Here is an 18046-nt window from a genome sequence, read left to right on the forward strand (position 1 = left end):
TTGGAGTACAAATGTTCATGTTTTAATTAAAAACTCATTCTGTATCATTAAAATATGCCATCGATTCTGCTCTTCTCTTCTGACGGAACAGATGTCGTCATGCCATTTAAAAACACATAGAAAGAAACTGCGAAAATGTCCTCCTCTCATATGAAGCTACATTCAGAGGGGACCTACACTGGCCACACGTGGCGGGTCGTCCCTTAGGCTCCGTCCATTTCTCTTCCCATTTTTATCTTCATAGCACCTAGAGACAGTCACCCCAACCCCACTGGCCACCACCACCCCCATCTCAGTAAAAATCCCCTCATTCTGTGCTTTTCCTGCACATGATTATGCCCCTTTCTAAGTACCATGCTGCCTTCATGTCACACGTCCGCACGGTGCCATGGCAACCTCACGGTGCCGACTAAATTCTTCACAGCGAGCTGAAACACACAGGGCTACGTTGATGTCTCCTCTCAGGGTCTCAGTCTCACTTCTCATCTCAGGCACAGGCCAACAGCGAAAGTGATCAACAGAAACGTAAAAGGGAGGAGGGTTTTTTGGAATGGGCAGCCGTTTGCTGCACTAAGTGATGGTTCCCCCATGTAAAAACACATGAGCCAAGATCTAGGTAAACGGCCAAATAACTGATTTATTACACACATTAAAAAAAAAAAAGAATTTCCCCTCTGCATAACCGCTGAAAAGGCCTACTTGTTGTAGGATAGTTTAGAGTGCAAGAGAAAGTCGTTGAAAGCACACCTGACCTAAGGAAGAAAAAAAAATTATAATAATGAAAACAGCAACTTGATTTGACCAATAAACATGAGGGGAAAAAACACAAAAGCTGATAGATCATAGTCATGACATTTTCCCCTTCTGTCGCAAATTCCCTCACTTTTTTTGGTAGTACAGTTTTCCATTAAAAACCAAATAAAAAAAAAATCTTCAAAAAGTGACTTTTCACTTGTTAAAAGCCAAGGTGTGGATGCACGTCTCGGTAGATTGCTCCTGATGCTTCTCCAGCTTTTAAAGAGCCAAGCATGTCTGTAGTTCGAGTCTGCCTTGCAGACATATACTCATGTCACAAAGGAGTGGAAAGGTGGACCACTCCATGACCTTTCCAAACGACTCAAGTTTTCAATTAGAGGCATTGTGAAATTTTTCTCTCTCTTTCTCTTGCCAATGGCATGCTCATAGGAGCACACTTCCTCTCCAGGCTTGAGCTCTCCACGTTGTAGGCAAGATTATCCAGTGAGTTTCCAAATCTGCACAGAAACTGTGCTGGAGGTGGTGGGGTCAAAGTGGAGTGTGCAAAGAGCAAAACCTCCTAAAGATCAGCTCCCCTGACAGGCTCCAAAATCTAGTATCAACAATGGACCTTCACCCACACCCACCACAGTGTGTTCCACAAAACATATCCCCCAGAGCGGGCACTAGTTCTCCACAGGCGTTGGGTTCTGCTGCGGGGGTGGAGTTCCAGGTGGCTGGCTGACGATCACCTGCACCACGTAGTCTCTGGAGATCTTCAGCTCCTCCAGCTTCATCTTATCGGTGAGCGGGCGGCCTGAAAAGAACCAGCGCTGACTGGCAGCCGCCACGCCCTCCTGGGCCTGCAAGCGCCGCTTCATGTGCTGCACACTGTCGCTGGTGCGTACGGCCAGCCGCAGGTCACGGCCCGTGGAGAGTCGCAGCCGCAGCTGGCACTCCTGGCCCTCGCTGGCCGGCGCCTCAGGGACCTCCATCGTTTCCATCTCGCTCTTCTCTTCGATCATGTTGACCGGAGGGGAGAGGCAGTAAACAGGCAGCTGGTAGCGGTTGCCCAGCTCATCATAGCATTCTGTTAGCGCACCTATATGGGAAGAAACAGACAGAATGAGTTAGGGCAGTAATTGATCAGAACAAAGAGTTCTGTTAAACCTGAACAGAGGTCTGTTAAATCTGAAGGTGACTTGATTCTATACTAAATTCACTGCTGACACATAGTGAAACTTTAGACAGAGTCCCACGACAGGCTGCACATTAAGGCCTTTAACAAAGCGAGTACAATTTATTTGTCCTATTAACTCAAACACACGTAAAATTAATTATACCCTGGACACCAAACTGGATTTTTCAAATAGCAAAAATGCAAAACTATTTTATTACCATCTGTTTGCGTCTTGCCAATTTTTGTAGGTGACACTAACTCACTCAACCAGTAGTGTCTGACGTAGGCATGGCGACAACCTAGCTCGTGCACAAGCTGTGTTCCCAAAATGAGCTTTTCAACAAACATCAAGAGGATTATTTCATCACGTGTTGAGCTGCATCTCCAGAAGCAGATAAAATGACAAGTTTTAGCTGCTGAATGAGGAGTTAAACCTCTCTTTTTTCCTAAACGGACAATAGCCTGTCATTTTCCCATTGCCTGAGCAGACAGAAATTCTGTCCATTTTTTTTAATGGCATGAAAAACATGCCTCAAAACATCATGTTGTGTCTACTGTGTACAGTTCTGAAACAACTGCATCCAAACATTGTACATTTTGTGCTGTTTATTTGCATCACTTTCATTGTGGAACAGCCTTCACAGTGATTTTGCCACAGGTAAACAAAGTTGTAAAATCAAAGTATAAAAGGTTTAGAACATCCATGTCATGTGTAAACTTAAATGTTTCATATAATCAGTAAGAAGCTGTAAAAAAGCGTGTGTCCCTTTGTAAATTATAAAATGACTGAAAAACTGTATAGAATTAAAAATAATATGCCTTGTGAAAACACCTTGTGATCAAATGTGGAGGCAGACCAGTTGGCAGTTACAGTGTTTATTTATCATTTCAATTCCTGTTGTTCCCAAATACCTGACATATTGAATAAAAAATCCTTTTGTGTCTAGTATCATTTTTGTGTGCAAGTGTCATGTTTCCATCTTCAATTTTATTGTATACATAATCAGAGATTATCAGCATGACATGCCATTGACAGTTCACATATCTTGTTATTTTTTTATTTAAGACAGCATTTATGTCCAAAGGGGTGAATGTACTAAAACAAGTCATAACATCCTGCGGTGTGCATCCACAGAGTCAACGCTCACGGCACATGTCTGCAAGAGGAAGTAATTTGGGAATTAACAGTTGCGCTGAGTGCAGTCTGTGAATCAATGACATACAACACAGAGGAACTGAGAAGCTCCTCTGACATAACCCGATAAACGTCTTCTCACTGGACACTAAAACTGTCTCGGGAGAACTGCCTGATTTAGAAGTGAAATCAAAACCAATGATCTCACTTTGTTGAAATTACATTTGTTTATGAATGAGTGGAGAAGTCACGTTTCAAATGTGTGGTGGTGAGTAAACTTCACTGAGCAATCTCTGGTCATATATGGTTCCATCATTTTGACCTGTCACTGTTTATTCTGATGGTCCCTTACAGATTATCTACAAATGCTCAATCTATCTGTTGTGACTTGCTGATTATAAACAGTATTAGCTTCAGGGTTCGGGTGCCGGTTAGGGATTTAGGTGGAAGGTAAGGTTAGTGTTAGACTGAATGTTAGGTTCAGCTGAATGCAAATTAAAGACAAGGTGAGCACTAAGTATCTACAGCAGAGGTCATCAATTGGCTGACCGTACGCTGACCTAAAGTATTTCAGAACACCGAACCTGTAGCAAAATTCTGTCCAAAGCTGATGTGTATCACCTGTTCAGAATCTGTACTGCTAGTGAAAAGTGGAAATATTAACCATCAGCATCACCGTGAAACCAAAGCAATCTCTTTATAGCCCTCTGTCAAAATTCCTTGTTCAGGACAAATTAAATAAATCCATTAGAGTGCTTGTCCATTCCTCTCACAAAACGCTTAACAGCCTTAAGAACAGCCTTCACAGACCTCTCTTTTATATTTTGATTTGATTAAATACATTTTACCCCATGAAAAATGTTTTTCACTTTAAAAAGATTCTCACTTTAAAAGATCTTCTTCTATCTTTTCTCTTTTTTTGTAAACAAAAGCCAATTACAATGCAGCTTTAAAATGCTAATTGGATTATACAACTACATTCAAAATAAATAAAGATATATCAAAATATATTTAGTGTGTCTTATATTATTAACAGCTTGGACTGATCATTCATGGTTACGCATTTAAAAATAATCGTTTCTTTATTATGTTTGATTACTGGGACATTTGTGAGCAACACATCTGATGTAACTGGACTGGACTTTTGCAAGTTTTAGTTGAATACCCCTAAACTACAGTGAACCACCAAAAACGTTACCCTGAGTCACTACCCTCACTACATTCACTACCAAAACCAGTGCAGTTTCACTAGTGGTGACGTAAACATGCATTTAATTCCAAAAGCTGCAGGTCAACCTTTAGTGAGAGCATACAGAAAGTTCACCGAAACAACCTGCAATAGGCACCAGAGCCCACACACAAAAGACTTCTCAAAAGTTCTCTTTTTCCATTCCTCAAATGAACGTAAAAAGAAAACTCCCTTTTAAAAAGACAATATATAAGACCATCCTCAAAGTACCAAAGAGTGATCTGGACGGAAGGGGACAAAGGCCAAAACAAAGGGGAAAAATCACTTGTGAGCCAGGCGGCACCCACACTCTGAAGGAATATACAGGGGTTTCTTGCGTCCTAGCTCTGGTGATTAGTCAGAGGGCAAATAGGAACACAAGCAGAAGATGTGACAGTGACTGACATGACTCCAAAGATGAAGCTTGTCTTTCCAAAGAGGGCAGTAACACCCACCCCCATCCCTTAGTGTTGCTTTCATCTTACTGACGGGTGCATGATAAACTCTGTCATGCCTACAGAATGCCAACATCAGTCTGTCTGTCCTCCACTGGAGATGCTAAATACGCCACACTCTGTGGCTTTTTTCTCAGGTACACCATATATTTGCACTTTGTGGGTATATAATTACCAACAATAGCCCATCTGCTGCTGCATAGCCATGGTATATCTCTTCCATCAATTACAAAGGGACCACCATAAGAACACCACTGACTAGATATTATCTGGGTGGTGGACCATTCTCAGCACAGCAGTGACACCAACATGATAGTGGTATGTGTTGGGGCTGGTACAATGTAGTGCAGTGCTGCAGGGGGTTTCAAGCACTGGACACTCACTTGTCACTTTATTAGACATAACGAACGTGTTGGTCCACCTTAAAGGTTAGAAACTACAGCTCATCTGTTTCCACGCACAAACTGAGTAAGACACTGCTTAGTACAGGCCTTTATTAACTATACGTTTATAACCACAGACCAGGACATAGTAGTGGCATGTTAGTAGGGGCTGCGCTGGTTATGCTGACGTAGAGGTGTTGCCTGGTGGTTTCACACCTATGCCACTTACAGGTAGAGAATAGTCCCCTAACCAAAAACATCCTGCCAACAATGGTTTTTCTATCAGAAACTGACCACTGATAAATGGCTAAAGGATGACTAAGAAACTGCATGGAAAAAGCTTAGATTTACTCTCCAAAGGTGTTTTTCCATTCGGTAGTGCAGTATGGTATGTAGTAGTGGGCAATGCGGTATAATGGCTGGCACTGGCTTTGTCATAGCCTTTATACCAGTATGACACAAATAACTGAATTACAGATTCAGGACTATTTCAGCAATCCCTCATTTCCTGCTGTTTAATGAGTCGCAAGTTAATGTAAGCTCAGTTTGTTATCAAAGAAATGGACATTAGAGCAACATATAAAAGGAAGGTCAGTGTCTTATGGTCAGCCTTTAGTCTAGCAAGCACACCAGCCTGCTTGCCGCGCTTCTGTTTCCATGGTGAGTCAACACCTTGGTCTCAGGGCCTGGTCCCAATTGCTACCGATAGCATAAATGACTAATATTTACCAAACTCCAGCAAAGTCCGGAGGCCGCAGATGTAAGCAAGGTTATATGGGACATACATAAGTGACCAGTGACTCAAAACATTCAATTTCCAGACCCAGAGTAGCTTACAGTTATACGTCACTGGTTTTTACTATTTTAAATGAACAAAAAACACTTTAATACAAAGGGTATACGACTCTCTTCATTGTCTTCACTTAGTGAAAAGCAGACCATTTTTAAATAGATTGTTTTACTGTATTTGCTGTTACTGCTGTTAACATTTTTTACCAACTGTACAATATGCTGCTTATTCTTGCATTTAATATGCTGTTCCACCCAATTTAAGGCTTTTTTGATTGAATCCTCTCCACACATAGACCTCATAAGTTAATAAAGAGTACAATTTCAGTGTCCAATCTAGGTAAATAAGGAGTAAAGGTAACAAAACAAGCATAATAAATACTCTGCAGACGTTTATAAGAACGAAAAACTGAATAACTGAAAATTTTTATTTAAAACATGTCCAAAAAGAGACCAAAGAGTTACTAAAATCTTAAATATCTCAAGACAAGCACTGCTTCCACACCTTACAATCTAAAGCCTTTTCAGAGGACAGAGGACATTCTTTCTTGCTTTCTTTCATCAAACAGGTCCCTGACAAATTCTGTCAGCCATGCACAATGCCATTGTGCACTGCTGCATGAAAGTTATATGGTAAAAAATATTCCATTAAGAATAAACAAACCAAATAGGGTTGAAAACTTTCTTCCATTCCTTCCCTCTTTCAGCCTTTTTAAGCCTAAATTATTCAGTCCATTTATTTACTAGGCAATTTATAAAGCATTCCATTGAGCTTTTGTTGAGGTTTACCCAAAACACCTTGGAGGAAGCTCATGAGAAATCTGGGGATTCGTCTTTTTCATTACCTCAAGTGAACTTTAGATTGTGTGAGGGAGCAAAAATATGGTCCAATGTCCTACTCATTCTGGGCCTGCTTATTTTAATAGACCTACTCTAAAATAATCACAAGCACATGGCATAGGCAGAATATTTCACAAAAGGAAAAAAGTGCCTTTGGAAGGTGGAGCTGTGGCTGAAAGCTGATGCACACTGGCAAAGATAAGCGGAGAAAAACACTGGAAAGATGATTTTAAAAGCTAGCACAACTCGGCTTAAATCCTCTGTCCCAGTCTCAGCTAATACTGTGGATAATGAGCATCTCATATTTTATATTCATGTCAGGGTTGCCATTTAGAAATGACTTAGAACCAGGTGCTGGTGTAATGACCACAAAAGTCATGCCTTAGACCAGCAGAGGAAAGTGACCTAGTCTGATAAGTGGTCTGTTACACTTCTTCCTCAACATCTGGATGGGTTTTTTATGGGTGTGAAAGCCCACGAACCACAATTTAAACAACACTGACAACACCCAACTGTTTCTCTTGAGCGTCTCAGTTTCTCACTACAGATTGTCCAAAATCATAATACATATGGGAGACAAATATATACACAGCACTGCAGGAACGCTGATGTGGTGGTGGTGTGCTAGTGTGTGTTGTGCTGGTATGAGTGGATCTCACACAACAGGGCTGCTGGTGTTTTTAAACACTGTGTCCACTCACTGTCCACTCTATTAGACAATCCTACCTTTTCAGTCCACCTTGTAGATGTAAAGTCAGAGAAGATTGCTCATCTGCTGCTGCAGTTTGCGTTGGTCATCCTCTAGTCCTTCATCAGTGGTCAAAGGACGCTGCCCACAGGACACTGTTGGCTGGATATTTTTGGTTGGTGGACTATTCTCAGTCCAGCAGTAACACTGAGGTGTTTAAAAACTCCAGCAGCACTGCTGTGTCTGATCCACTCAGACCAGCGCAACACAGACACTGACACGCCATCACAATCAGTGTTACCGCTGAGAATGATCCACCACCCAAATAGTACCTGCTCTGTGAGGGTCCACTGGGGTCCTGACCACTGAAGAACAGGGTAAAAGGAGGCTAATAAAGTATGCAGACAAACAGATGGACTACAGTAGAACTACTAAATACTCATATATAGTAAGTGGAACTGTTGAAATGGACAATAAGTATAGAAACAAGGAGGTGGTCATAACGTTATGCCTGATTGTGTGTATATATTTGTCTCCTCTATGTATTTTGATTCTGGATCGGTGTATTTCTATCATAGCAACATGCAGTCTGCAAGCAGCTGGACTTCAGTGGAGAACACTATGGATAGCTCAAATAGTCAAAGTTGTATGTATATATATTTCAAGTATAGTATATTGTACAGGACAGCTGAAACACTGGTCACAGAGTTCAACCGGCAGCCTTATTAATAATATACACTGCCAAGTTTGTCCATTATTCTGTCCCCTGTAATTAACAGACTGAAAATAATATATTCTTTACTTCAACATATTAAAAAAGCTGAAAGACTGTTCCATCTTACTGTAACTGTTTACAATTACTGGTTGTTAGCTCACATCTTCTGGGCATTACGTAAACAGCCAAAATATTACCAATTATACGCTAAAACATGATGTTCTACTAAAGGTGTCAGAACATCAACAAACTCTGACACACTGCCATACCAGTTTTCCCTCACTCAGCCAGAGATTCTTTTCTGGCTCCTGTTCAGTTCCCAGCACTGAGCAGAATGAATAAGACCAGATGGCTATGAACAATCACCACATCAAAAGCTCGGGAAGGCCTGCAGACAAGCTGGCTATTTTACTGCCAGTACAACACATGTGGGTACTGAGAGCCTCTTTGAGGTGTCTTTTATACACTCTCCAACTCGAACCGTTCTTAAGAGGCTTACAAACATACTACAAACATGGTTTTACAAAGCACCATGTCTTGCAATGTCGAATGAGGCTACTGAGGAGAGAATGAAAGTGACAATCGCATATCTTCAGCGGGCAGCTCACATTTGAATGTATTTGTACATTCGAGTACACTCTGGCTGTGACAGTGAAAGCATTCAGAAAGAGTGTACCAAAAAAGCTTCAAGGTCGCCAACTACACGTTGTAGCCTATTTATCTTACGTCGCTTTCTCCATCTCGTGTTCCTCAGTGGCCAGAAATACTAACAGACAGCTGGAGAGTTGCATGACCCCACCTTCGCTGACACTCGGCAGTAAAGGAGGAGTGGGGCAGGGAGGGCAAACCCCATGGTCTGACCTTTTAGCTTGGTGAATCTCAGAGCGCTGTCTTTTGTTACTATAAATAAGACTGCGCTGCTCTTCTGAGGCCAACCTTAGCTACGTTATTAATCCTGAGGCTTGAGAGCCCCTGCAATGAGGCGGGGGGCCACCCCCCACCCTGCAATCCCTTCCTTTAACTGTAGCTGTGTGAGGGAAATTGTCTCATTGCTGAACAGGCCGCTGACATTCACTATGACTCCACTTTGCTGAGGTTTCGCTCCCCTCTGCGGGGGGCTTGAGCGTGAAAGTGGGATTAAGGTTAAAATGGGCCATGAAGCTGAGGCTACGCTGAAATTTCTGTGAAGAACCCGCTGACCACAGACCTACTTTTTCTAAATACGTTCACGTGCATCCCCTACTGCATCAAAATCAAGCCAATCATTCTTATTCGTAAATATAACACTATAAGCTAAATAGACACCGACATTGAGTGTGTATTCATGAATTTGGTAAATAGTAATGTGACCATTTGCTTGCTTTCGTAATATAAATGACATATCAAAGAGATTTTTTTTTGTTCTATGTTCATATGTTTTGGTGTATCTTCTATATTTGCAACTTGGAATACTTACTGATGATAGATTATACAGATTCAGTTAGTCCCAAATGTCAATTAAAATGTTAATAGTTTTTGTGTATTATTATTTTTGTCTATTATAAATACTTTTTAAATTATTATTATCCTCACAAATTCTCATCTTTTCGTTAGGGTAGGGTATTGAAATCAATATCTTTATGGTACAGACTGAATTACTTTTTTTGTATCACTCAATAACTAATTTCAATATGTAGCCATACTTAAAAACATCGGTGAACAAACAAGCATATTTGCTCTAATATCTAGACTGCTGATTGTCTGTCTAAATTACATTCAGCACTCCTTGATTAGTTAGCAATTCATTACAGTTAGTAAATACATCCACATCCAACACTTTCATTTCTGGTTGGGCCATTCCATCTTCGGTATCAAAGTCAAGGTATCTGTACTGGCAGTGATGGTGAAAAGTTAAAGATACCCAGCCCTGGTCTTCTCTATAGAATATATATACACTTTACCTACATGCATATAATGACACTGTATACATACAAATGTCTGTTATTACTGTTCTACATTACACATCATATATTTATTTTACATGCAACTATTTGCTTATTTGTTATCACTGATGTCCCTCTAGGTTGCCAGGAGCAGCACTTTCTCCTTAAGTGCTCAATGCATGGTGTGACATTATTACATAATAATGAACAGAAACATACCATTGTTTATTAAACACTCAAAAACACCCTGCTTTTACATTGTTGAAAACTAAATAAAAAGAAAGATGCCAAAAGGGGTTCCTTAAAGTGATACCACAGAAGAACAACTTTGGGTCCCCCAAAGAACCTGTTAATGAATGTTTTTGTATGCGAGATGTTGAGTGAAAACCTTTTTGAAGTTAAAAGAACCTCCACATGATGCAAGTTATACAGAAATTTGAGCTGTTTTTTTTTTACACGGTCCTGATCACCTGCATATACTCTTTACTACACAAGTCAACACATCTGTGTTAATCTAACCAAAAAGGTAAGTGTCAGTACTTATTGTCTCAAGTTCCTCAATTTCACTGTGGTATTAAGTGGAATAAAATCTTGTTTTCTTTCCAGTATGAACACATTTGACGATAAAACACGACAGAGAGCATTAATCCCATCACACTACTTTGTCTTTCTGCGTGTCAAACTAATGACTGAACGTTGTTTGTATTTGAAACGTGCATTCTCTCCTCAAACAACTGGTTTGGGGAGGTCGGTGATGCCTAAACATGTCTATGCAATAATGTTGCCTGGAAATCAAGGTTACTCAATAATTGGACTAAAAACTGAAGCAAATTGCCTACGATGGGTTAACCCTACAAAATAAAACTCAGTGGAATTCTATGGAATTCACTGCTCAGCACTATGATGTCCAGTTCCAGATCCAATGCTATTTTTTTAATTCAGCAGGGATCTTCAACAAAAAATATTCAAAAACCATCTGCCATCTCTTCCATGAGGTTTAGGTTCCCATATAACCAAAAAAAGCTGTCCTCTTCAGCTGTTGCAACATTTCTGTACATTGCTCACTGCATTTGAGTTGTGAAAGATACAAACAACTCTCTGACTTTCAACTCACATTAGATGCTTACTCATGGATTTCTTAATGAAAAAATACATAAAGAATATATAGAGAATGCACAAGTTGCTAGCCATGCTATTCCAATTCTAAATCCTTTTAGAACGGAGAGATTTTTCTGCTGCTTCTTGCAGTCAACCAGGTCATTACAGAAACCAGCGCTTTTTATTGCTTTTAAAATACTGAGTCCTTCTTTTCTTTAAGCATCCTAATTACTTTTGCTCTTCTTTCATTAGACGCTCACTGAGTCTTCATGTTTGTTTATGCCTACTGACTTCAAAGAAAGACCCCAAAGACAAGAGCATGAGCCAAGAATACGCACTCACACATCTATTATGTGAACTCCTTCAATGCAACTAGAGGCATCAAGCCAATTATCTTCAATCCACAGCATTTGAGTGTAATCTTGACTTCACGACATCAACTTCTGGGGAGTGCTTCAAAGTCTGCAACATATCCAGCACCAAGGTATGTAGAATTGTTCATTTTTTTAGCAATAAAACAAATGGAAAATTTAAGTGAAAAAATTAGCACTGCAAAACCTCATTGGCAAAATGTCTCAGCAATGGGCTTTTTTAGTGAGACTGTGAGTTAGATCCTTTGCGACATCCCAGCCATCTGTGGCTGGGAGCCGGATTATACTTTCAGACAAACAGACGACAAAACGCTTCTAGGTTGCTCAGGGTACATGTGGACATGTACACGGTCCAGCTTCTGACAAGAAAATGTGAAAAATATGAACTACAGTTGTATGTAAACAGGTAGCCACTCTGGGTCAAATCATATGTTTTGCTGATTCTCTATGTGAAAATAAGTTATTGAACAGTTTCTATTTATTTGCTGAGTTAAACATATGGCTGGGGGGGGGGGGGGGATAGGTGCCTGAACTTTTGACATGTTATTATTTATATACTAAATCCAGCAAATAAACAGTTATTGTTCATTTAGTACTAGTAGTTTGTTCCCTGTAGTGGATGTGTGCATGTTAGAAATTCAACAAAAAAATGTCATTTGTTTTATTTAAAATTTTAATTTAGTGATATTTTATTTGGATAGTCCACTTTAGTTGCTTTGTACATACTTAATTTACTTCCAAGTTAAATTCAACTAAACATCTACTGAATCAACTAAACCCAACCCTCAGCCTGGTCCTAGCCCTAACCCTAACCCCACTGCTCAGAATCAACAGATAGTTGAACATCTGTAGATAATCTATAGGGGACTATAGTGGTTCAGTTTGCCGCTGGTGGGAACAGTTTTATGATGGCTCACACCAAACATGGGAATTCAGCATCAGCATTCAACAATAATGGAGCATCAAAGCATCACTGATAGAGGAAAACTTTGTTTTTGTTTAAATAGGGTTAAAAAAGTTCTACAATATTGTTTGTCAACATAGACAAAAAAACTCACTTAAGTTGGTTCATGGATTTTTCAGTTAACCCATTAACATGTCATAAGCAGGCTTATTACATACAATGGCTTATTATTCATTAACTACAGGGACTTCAAAGCAAACAAATGTAGGTTATGGAAGTGTGTAATAAAACCTTTGGCCTGCTGGTGCGCCCATGGCTTACAGTTTACTGGAGTCAGTGGTTTTATAACATACTGTGAGCAATCAATCAGTGAAGATCTTTCCAGATTTCAGTTGCCTGAAATGAAATTAGCTCTTCTCATCAACCAAATCAAATCAAAGAATGAACTACATCCAAACTTCATCTCAGAGAGTTCACCATGAGAATGTAACATAACAACATAATTAAGGTGAGGGGAATTATCAACGTCAGTGCAGGCAGGCAGATTGAACTGTTAGAAAAAAGTACAACTTGGCCTTATTATAGCTGTTTAATTAGCAAGCAGTCTTCAAAGTGAGAACTAAGAGCTATGATCTTAAGCAGGCAACAAAAACAGATGAAAAAACCTGCCATCAATTTGAAAGAACGAGTGTTTTTCAGTGTTTTTTTTATTATTACATCTGTACATCTTTTGAAATGATATGTGAAGAAGTGAACCTTGTCAACCTTCTTACAGCATATGAATGAGAGCGCCTTGGTTTCTTCTGTGTGCTTTCCTGAAGCATTTTTTGGTGTGAGTCATTCCTGCTCCTCAGTCCGACCTTACTCACAGACTGGCATGGCTGACGCTACAACTCAGCTGATCTAATGCAGGGGAGAAGGCATCTCATTGCTTTAGCACAGCATTCATACATTAATAAAGTCAGCATGCTGCAAGACAAACGCCAGTTGGGACTGAGCCATTGCTATCGCAAAGCCGTTGAGTGTTTAATAAAGACACCAATGCAGACATATCACAAGGAGGTCTGTGTAGTGCACCTCTGAAAGATAACTAAAATTAAGAGCATCTCCATACAAGAATGGCAACTGAACAGAGCGCCCTCTGTTGGGGAAAGGCACTTGCTGGCTGTCATTATTTTTTCCTACAGAATAAGGATTAAGGTAAAAATATATAAAGACAAGTCAAAAATCTAAAGAATCTGCTCTTAGAATGAGTTGAATACCCTCAGATTATGATTTTTGTTAACATTTCCACTAAATAACAGATTGTCCGTTTTTGTAAATATCAACAAATTTTGAATTTGATGCCTGTAACACACTCAAAAAAAAAAGTTGGGACAGGGCAAAATAGTAGTGAACAATTTCTAAAATATTCAAGTTACTCTTTTGAAACAATCCACAATAAGCAGGTGAACTTTTGTCAGTTAAATACAGATTCAGAATCACAGATTCTTGTTTTTCTTGCATTTTATAAAATGTCCCAACGTTTCTAGAAATGGGGTTGTAAGAAAGTTTTTTGAAAATTAGCAAAATATTAAGCAAATAAATAACACAGGCAGTCACAATGTATCAGCCATATCTAAAACAAATCTGTTCTATTCTAATAATCTCAATTTTCTGTTCTATTCAAACTATCAAACAATTTTATGACTTATTCAAATATTTGCTTTAAGGCCAAATACTTTTGGCAAAAATGCGCCATGCTTCTAAAATTGAGTGACAATTAATAAACAATATATTTAATAATGTAATTATATTGATCATGTTGAACTTTTTCTTCATTTTGAGTTTATGGAACCGGAAACCTTTGATTCTGTGGAGTTCTAACTGTGTTTATAAGTAATAAGAACTGCCCATGATAGATTTACTGACAATTGAATGAAATGCTTTTCAATCATGAGTTTTAAACTAGTCAGTTCTACAAATTTTTTATCTTTATAAACTCAAAATATTAAGGCAACAGATTGTGTTCTACTAACTTGTGAGGGTTTACAGAGGGAGGCTTAGCCCGTCTTAAAACCAGTGTTAAAAAACACAGTGTGTTCAAAGTCACTTCTGCATGGGCAGTATGAAATCACAGTGTGTTCCCAACACTATAAAAGCAGTTAGTTGTCTAAAAGAAAACAAAGATGTAATTTCAGAATGTACACTGCTATGCAAAAAACAAACAAACAAACAAACAAAAAAAACTGTAGTGCAGTTTGCATATAACAGATTTGAAGGCAACACCAGTAATTAAAATGTTGTTTGCACTTTTGCTTGCAAAGGTTTCTTTACCATGAGGAAGAGTTATGCTGGCCCCGTCAATGATGGCTTGAGCAAGCTCATGATCGTTGCTCTCGAAAGCCTGGGCAGCAGCCTTGAGCGCATCCCAGATTTCCTTGCGGCCCTCAAAGGCAGGCGCTGTATCCCAGAATTCATCACGCTTGCTCCGCAGCTGTCCGTCTGTCATTGGGTAGTCACTCTTCCATTTGGGCTTCTCTCGCTTCAGGGGCTGGTTACGCCCCAGTGCCACTACAGCATGGACAAGGAAGAATAGTGCTGATGTTAAAAAACAAAGGTAATAGTCTTCATTAAAGCCAGTTCAACCTAGGGGTGGGCGATATTGTAAATATATACACAATATGCATTTTGATATTCAGCTTTTCTGAAGTTGGAACAGAAAAAAGTACCAGCAGTGCTATAAAAATGTTATAAAAAACCAATGTTTCATATGATACACAGAATTACTGTAACTCAACAGGATTAGTTATGTGCTCTCTGTAATAAAACATGCCTGTTGTCATTACTGTTTAAATACAGACCATATCCAGGATATACTCAAAAAAGCCTTTTGTGGCATAAGTGATCACAATAACAATCTATATCATCAAATATCATCACCAAGTCCTAGTTCAACTGAACTCCAGTTTTAACTATATCCACTTACTTATAACATAAAACATCAGTAGGTTTGGCCAAACGTGAAATGCTTCAAATTCTTCAAAAGATTATGCTGCATTCTCAGTAATCTGTGTGTCATTTAAACAACTTATTCTTGTTATAATATTAAGGCTAACAGACATTATTAGCACAATTTTTTGTCAATAGTATTATGATGTTACTTACAAGGTTTACCTAAGTATACTGCAATTTTTAGAATGTCCTCAAGCTCTTGCAAAACAGTTAAAACCCTCCCACACAGTGAAACCAGTTTAACCACACATAAAAGCAAATTCAGGTCATGCAATCTTGGCAATGTTGTTGTCAAGACATGCAATCTTCAAAAAGCTAAATGTAACCAGTAGTGGACAGTAACTAAGTAAATGTAATTCATTACTGTTTTTTTGTGTATCTGTACTTTACTAAAGTATTTTGGGTGACTTTTTACTTTCACTCCACTACATTTCAAAGTCAACTATCTCACTTTTTACTCCACTACATTAGGTCGTTCCTTTTGGTTTACGTGTGTATAAAAACGTAACATGTCAAAACAAAAGAAACACAGTGCGCATAAACTTCATGTTTATGAACAAAGACCTACAGATGCAGTATAGTAAAGGAAACTCATTTGTAAACCTGTGTTTAAAGCATGTTTTTATTAAACTTGTAATTAAGTTGCAAATCTTAAACTGAAACTTTGTTTGCAGAAAGTGATTTCAGAGCCACTCGGTTCTACCTGATGGAAATTGTTTGCCTTCAGTGTTTTGTGCTTATGATCATTTTAACAGACATCAGCGTTAATCAATTAATGACATTTCATTAAAAGACTGGTTTACCAAGAGTGACACTGGAGTGTTTCCACCTAAATTGAGTTCATGAAGCGAGTCTTGTTACGAGTACAAGTACTTTCAATACTTAAGTACATTTGAAGGTAAATACTTTTGTACTTTTTCTCAAGTGGAGGGCTAAAGTGAGGACTTCTACTTTTACTGGAGTTATATTTTACCATAGGCATTTTAACTCAAGCACATGGTTTCTGTACTTCATCCACCACTGGTTGTTGCTATATGTTTCAGTGATATAATTGGTTTAGCTACTTGGGAGTTTTTGATGCACTACACTATGGTAGTTGTTCATAACTGAGTTGTGAAACTTACAGACTCATAACTGGTAATGCATGAAAAAGTCAGGAAGGAAGGAAAGAAAATACTGTGGAGTAATGGTAAGAGTAAAATGCTTTGGAATGAAATGTTGCCATTCACTGTGAGAACTTGTTTCCACATTCTTCCTGTCCTGATTCCCTTTTCCCTGGAGCTCTCTGCCAGTGCAGTCTTTTGAGACATTCCAAAAAGTGGCATTTCCCTCAGTAATTTTATGCGCTATATTAGAACAGAACGCATACCCGTCACCTTAGAAGCATCCACCAAAGCATGACGCTGCTAGCCCAAACATGTACTGGACCTGCTCACTGACTGCAAACTCTGAAGGACTGTGAGTGCTGGGTGAATTACCCAGAGACTGGAGTCCAGGCAGTTACATCAGCGGGCCGACAGAGCCGCCTCTGTGAGAGCGCAATTTATTAGGGAAAACATCTGGCTGCCATTATATAAAACCTTTCAGTCCAGAACACAATGTAACAATCAGGAGATGCAAGAAGTCCAGTGCTTGGTAACACTACTAAAAGTGCATTTTCCTTATTGTGTGCAATGCTAGACGAGATGATGGAAACTCCAAAGTCTGATTCCACATCCAAATGCATTCTGTGCAGCTTTTGAGGATATATTTCTGTGGAAAATTTTCAGTGTTTGTACCACTGGGAGGTCTAGAGGACACGGGAGAATTGCCTTTATGCAAAATCACAGTAGGTTTAAACATTGAATCAACCTTCAGTGCACAAAAGCATTAAGTCTGAAAATGTAGAAAATTACTATTTTTTTTCTTCCAGAAAACTGTCTTCCACAGATGGTGTACTATTCCAGTAAAAATGAAAGATAGATGTACAGTACTGTGCACAAAAATTCAGATCTTTTCACACCTGAAGCAGGATTGGAGCTTGATTTTCTCCTCTCTCTCTCAAGCTAAAAGATGACTTGGTGGTTCTACAAAGTCTTGGCATGCTTGTTATGATTTCCATTTTCTGTATCATTTGACATCTTGTTTCGGAAACACTTCTTTTTTTGTCCTTTGACTTTCTCCTTCCTTATGCAAGTGGATTAGCTTATATCCAACCACCTCAGAAATATCCAGCGAGAAACAAATAACGTACTTAATGACTGTTTTGAAACATATATTGTGAAACTGAACAGAAGAAAGAAGTGTAGTCTCTGACTTTTGCACAGTGCTGTTCATATCGTACTATGTAAGATGTGTTGGACTGAATAGGTAATATACAGTGGGGCAAAAAAGTATTTAGTCAGCCACTGATTGTGCAAGTTCTCCTTCTTAGTAAGATGAGAGAGGTCTGTAATTTTCATCATAGCTACACTTCAACTATGAGAGACAATATGAGAAAAAAATCCAGGAAATCACATTGTAGGATTTTTAAAGAATTTATTTGTAAATTATGGTGGAAAATAAGTATTTGGTCAATAACAAAAGTTCAACTCAATACTTTGTAACATAACCTTTGTTGGCAATGGACA

The 18046-nt window shown here is 39.0% G+C and overlaps 1 protein-coding gene across 1 annotated transcript in view; it reads right to left on the minus strand.

Moving 5' to 3' along the window:
* ubtd2 (ubiquitin domain containing 2) overlaps positions 1 to 18046 on the minus strand; it is a 37630-nt gene continuing 19584 nt past the window's right edge. The window contains exons 2-3 of the mRNA XM_017705153.2: positions 14760 to 14996; positions 1 to 1837 (exon numbers count right to left, since the gene is read on the minus strand). Coding sequence (XP_017560642.1) covers positions 1422 to 1837; positions 14760 to 14996 — 653 coding nt within the window. The 3' untranslated portion in view covers positions 1 to 1421. The remainder of the gene's footprint in view (positions 1838 to 14759; positions 14997 to 18046) is intronic.

Source organism: Pygocentrus nattereri, chromosome 16 (genome assembly GCF_015220715.1).
Source record: "Pygocentrus nattereri isolate fPygNat1 chromosome 16, fPygNat1.pri, whole genome shotgun sequence".
In the NCBI taxonomy this organism is placed as follows: Eukaryota; Metazoa; Chordata; class Actinopteri; order Characiformes; family Serrasalmidae; genus Pygocentrus; species Pygocentrus nattereri.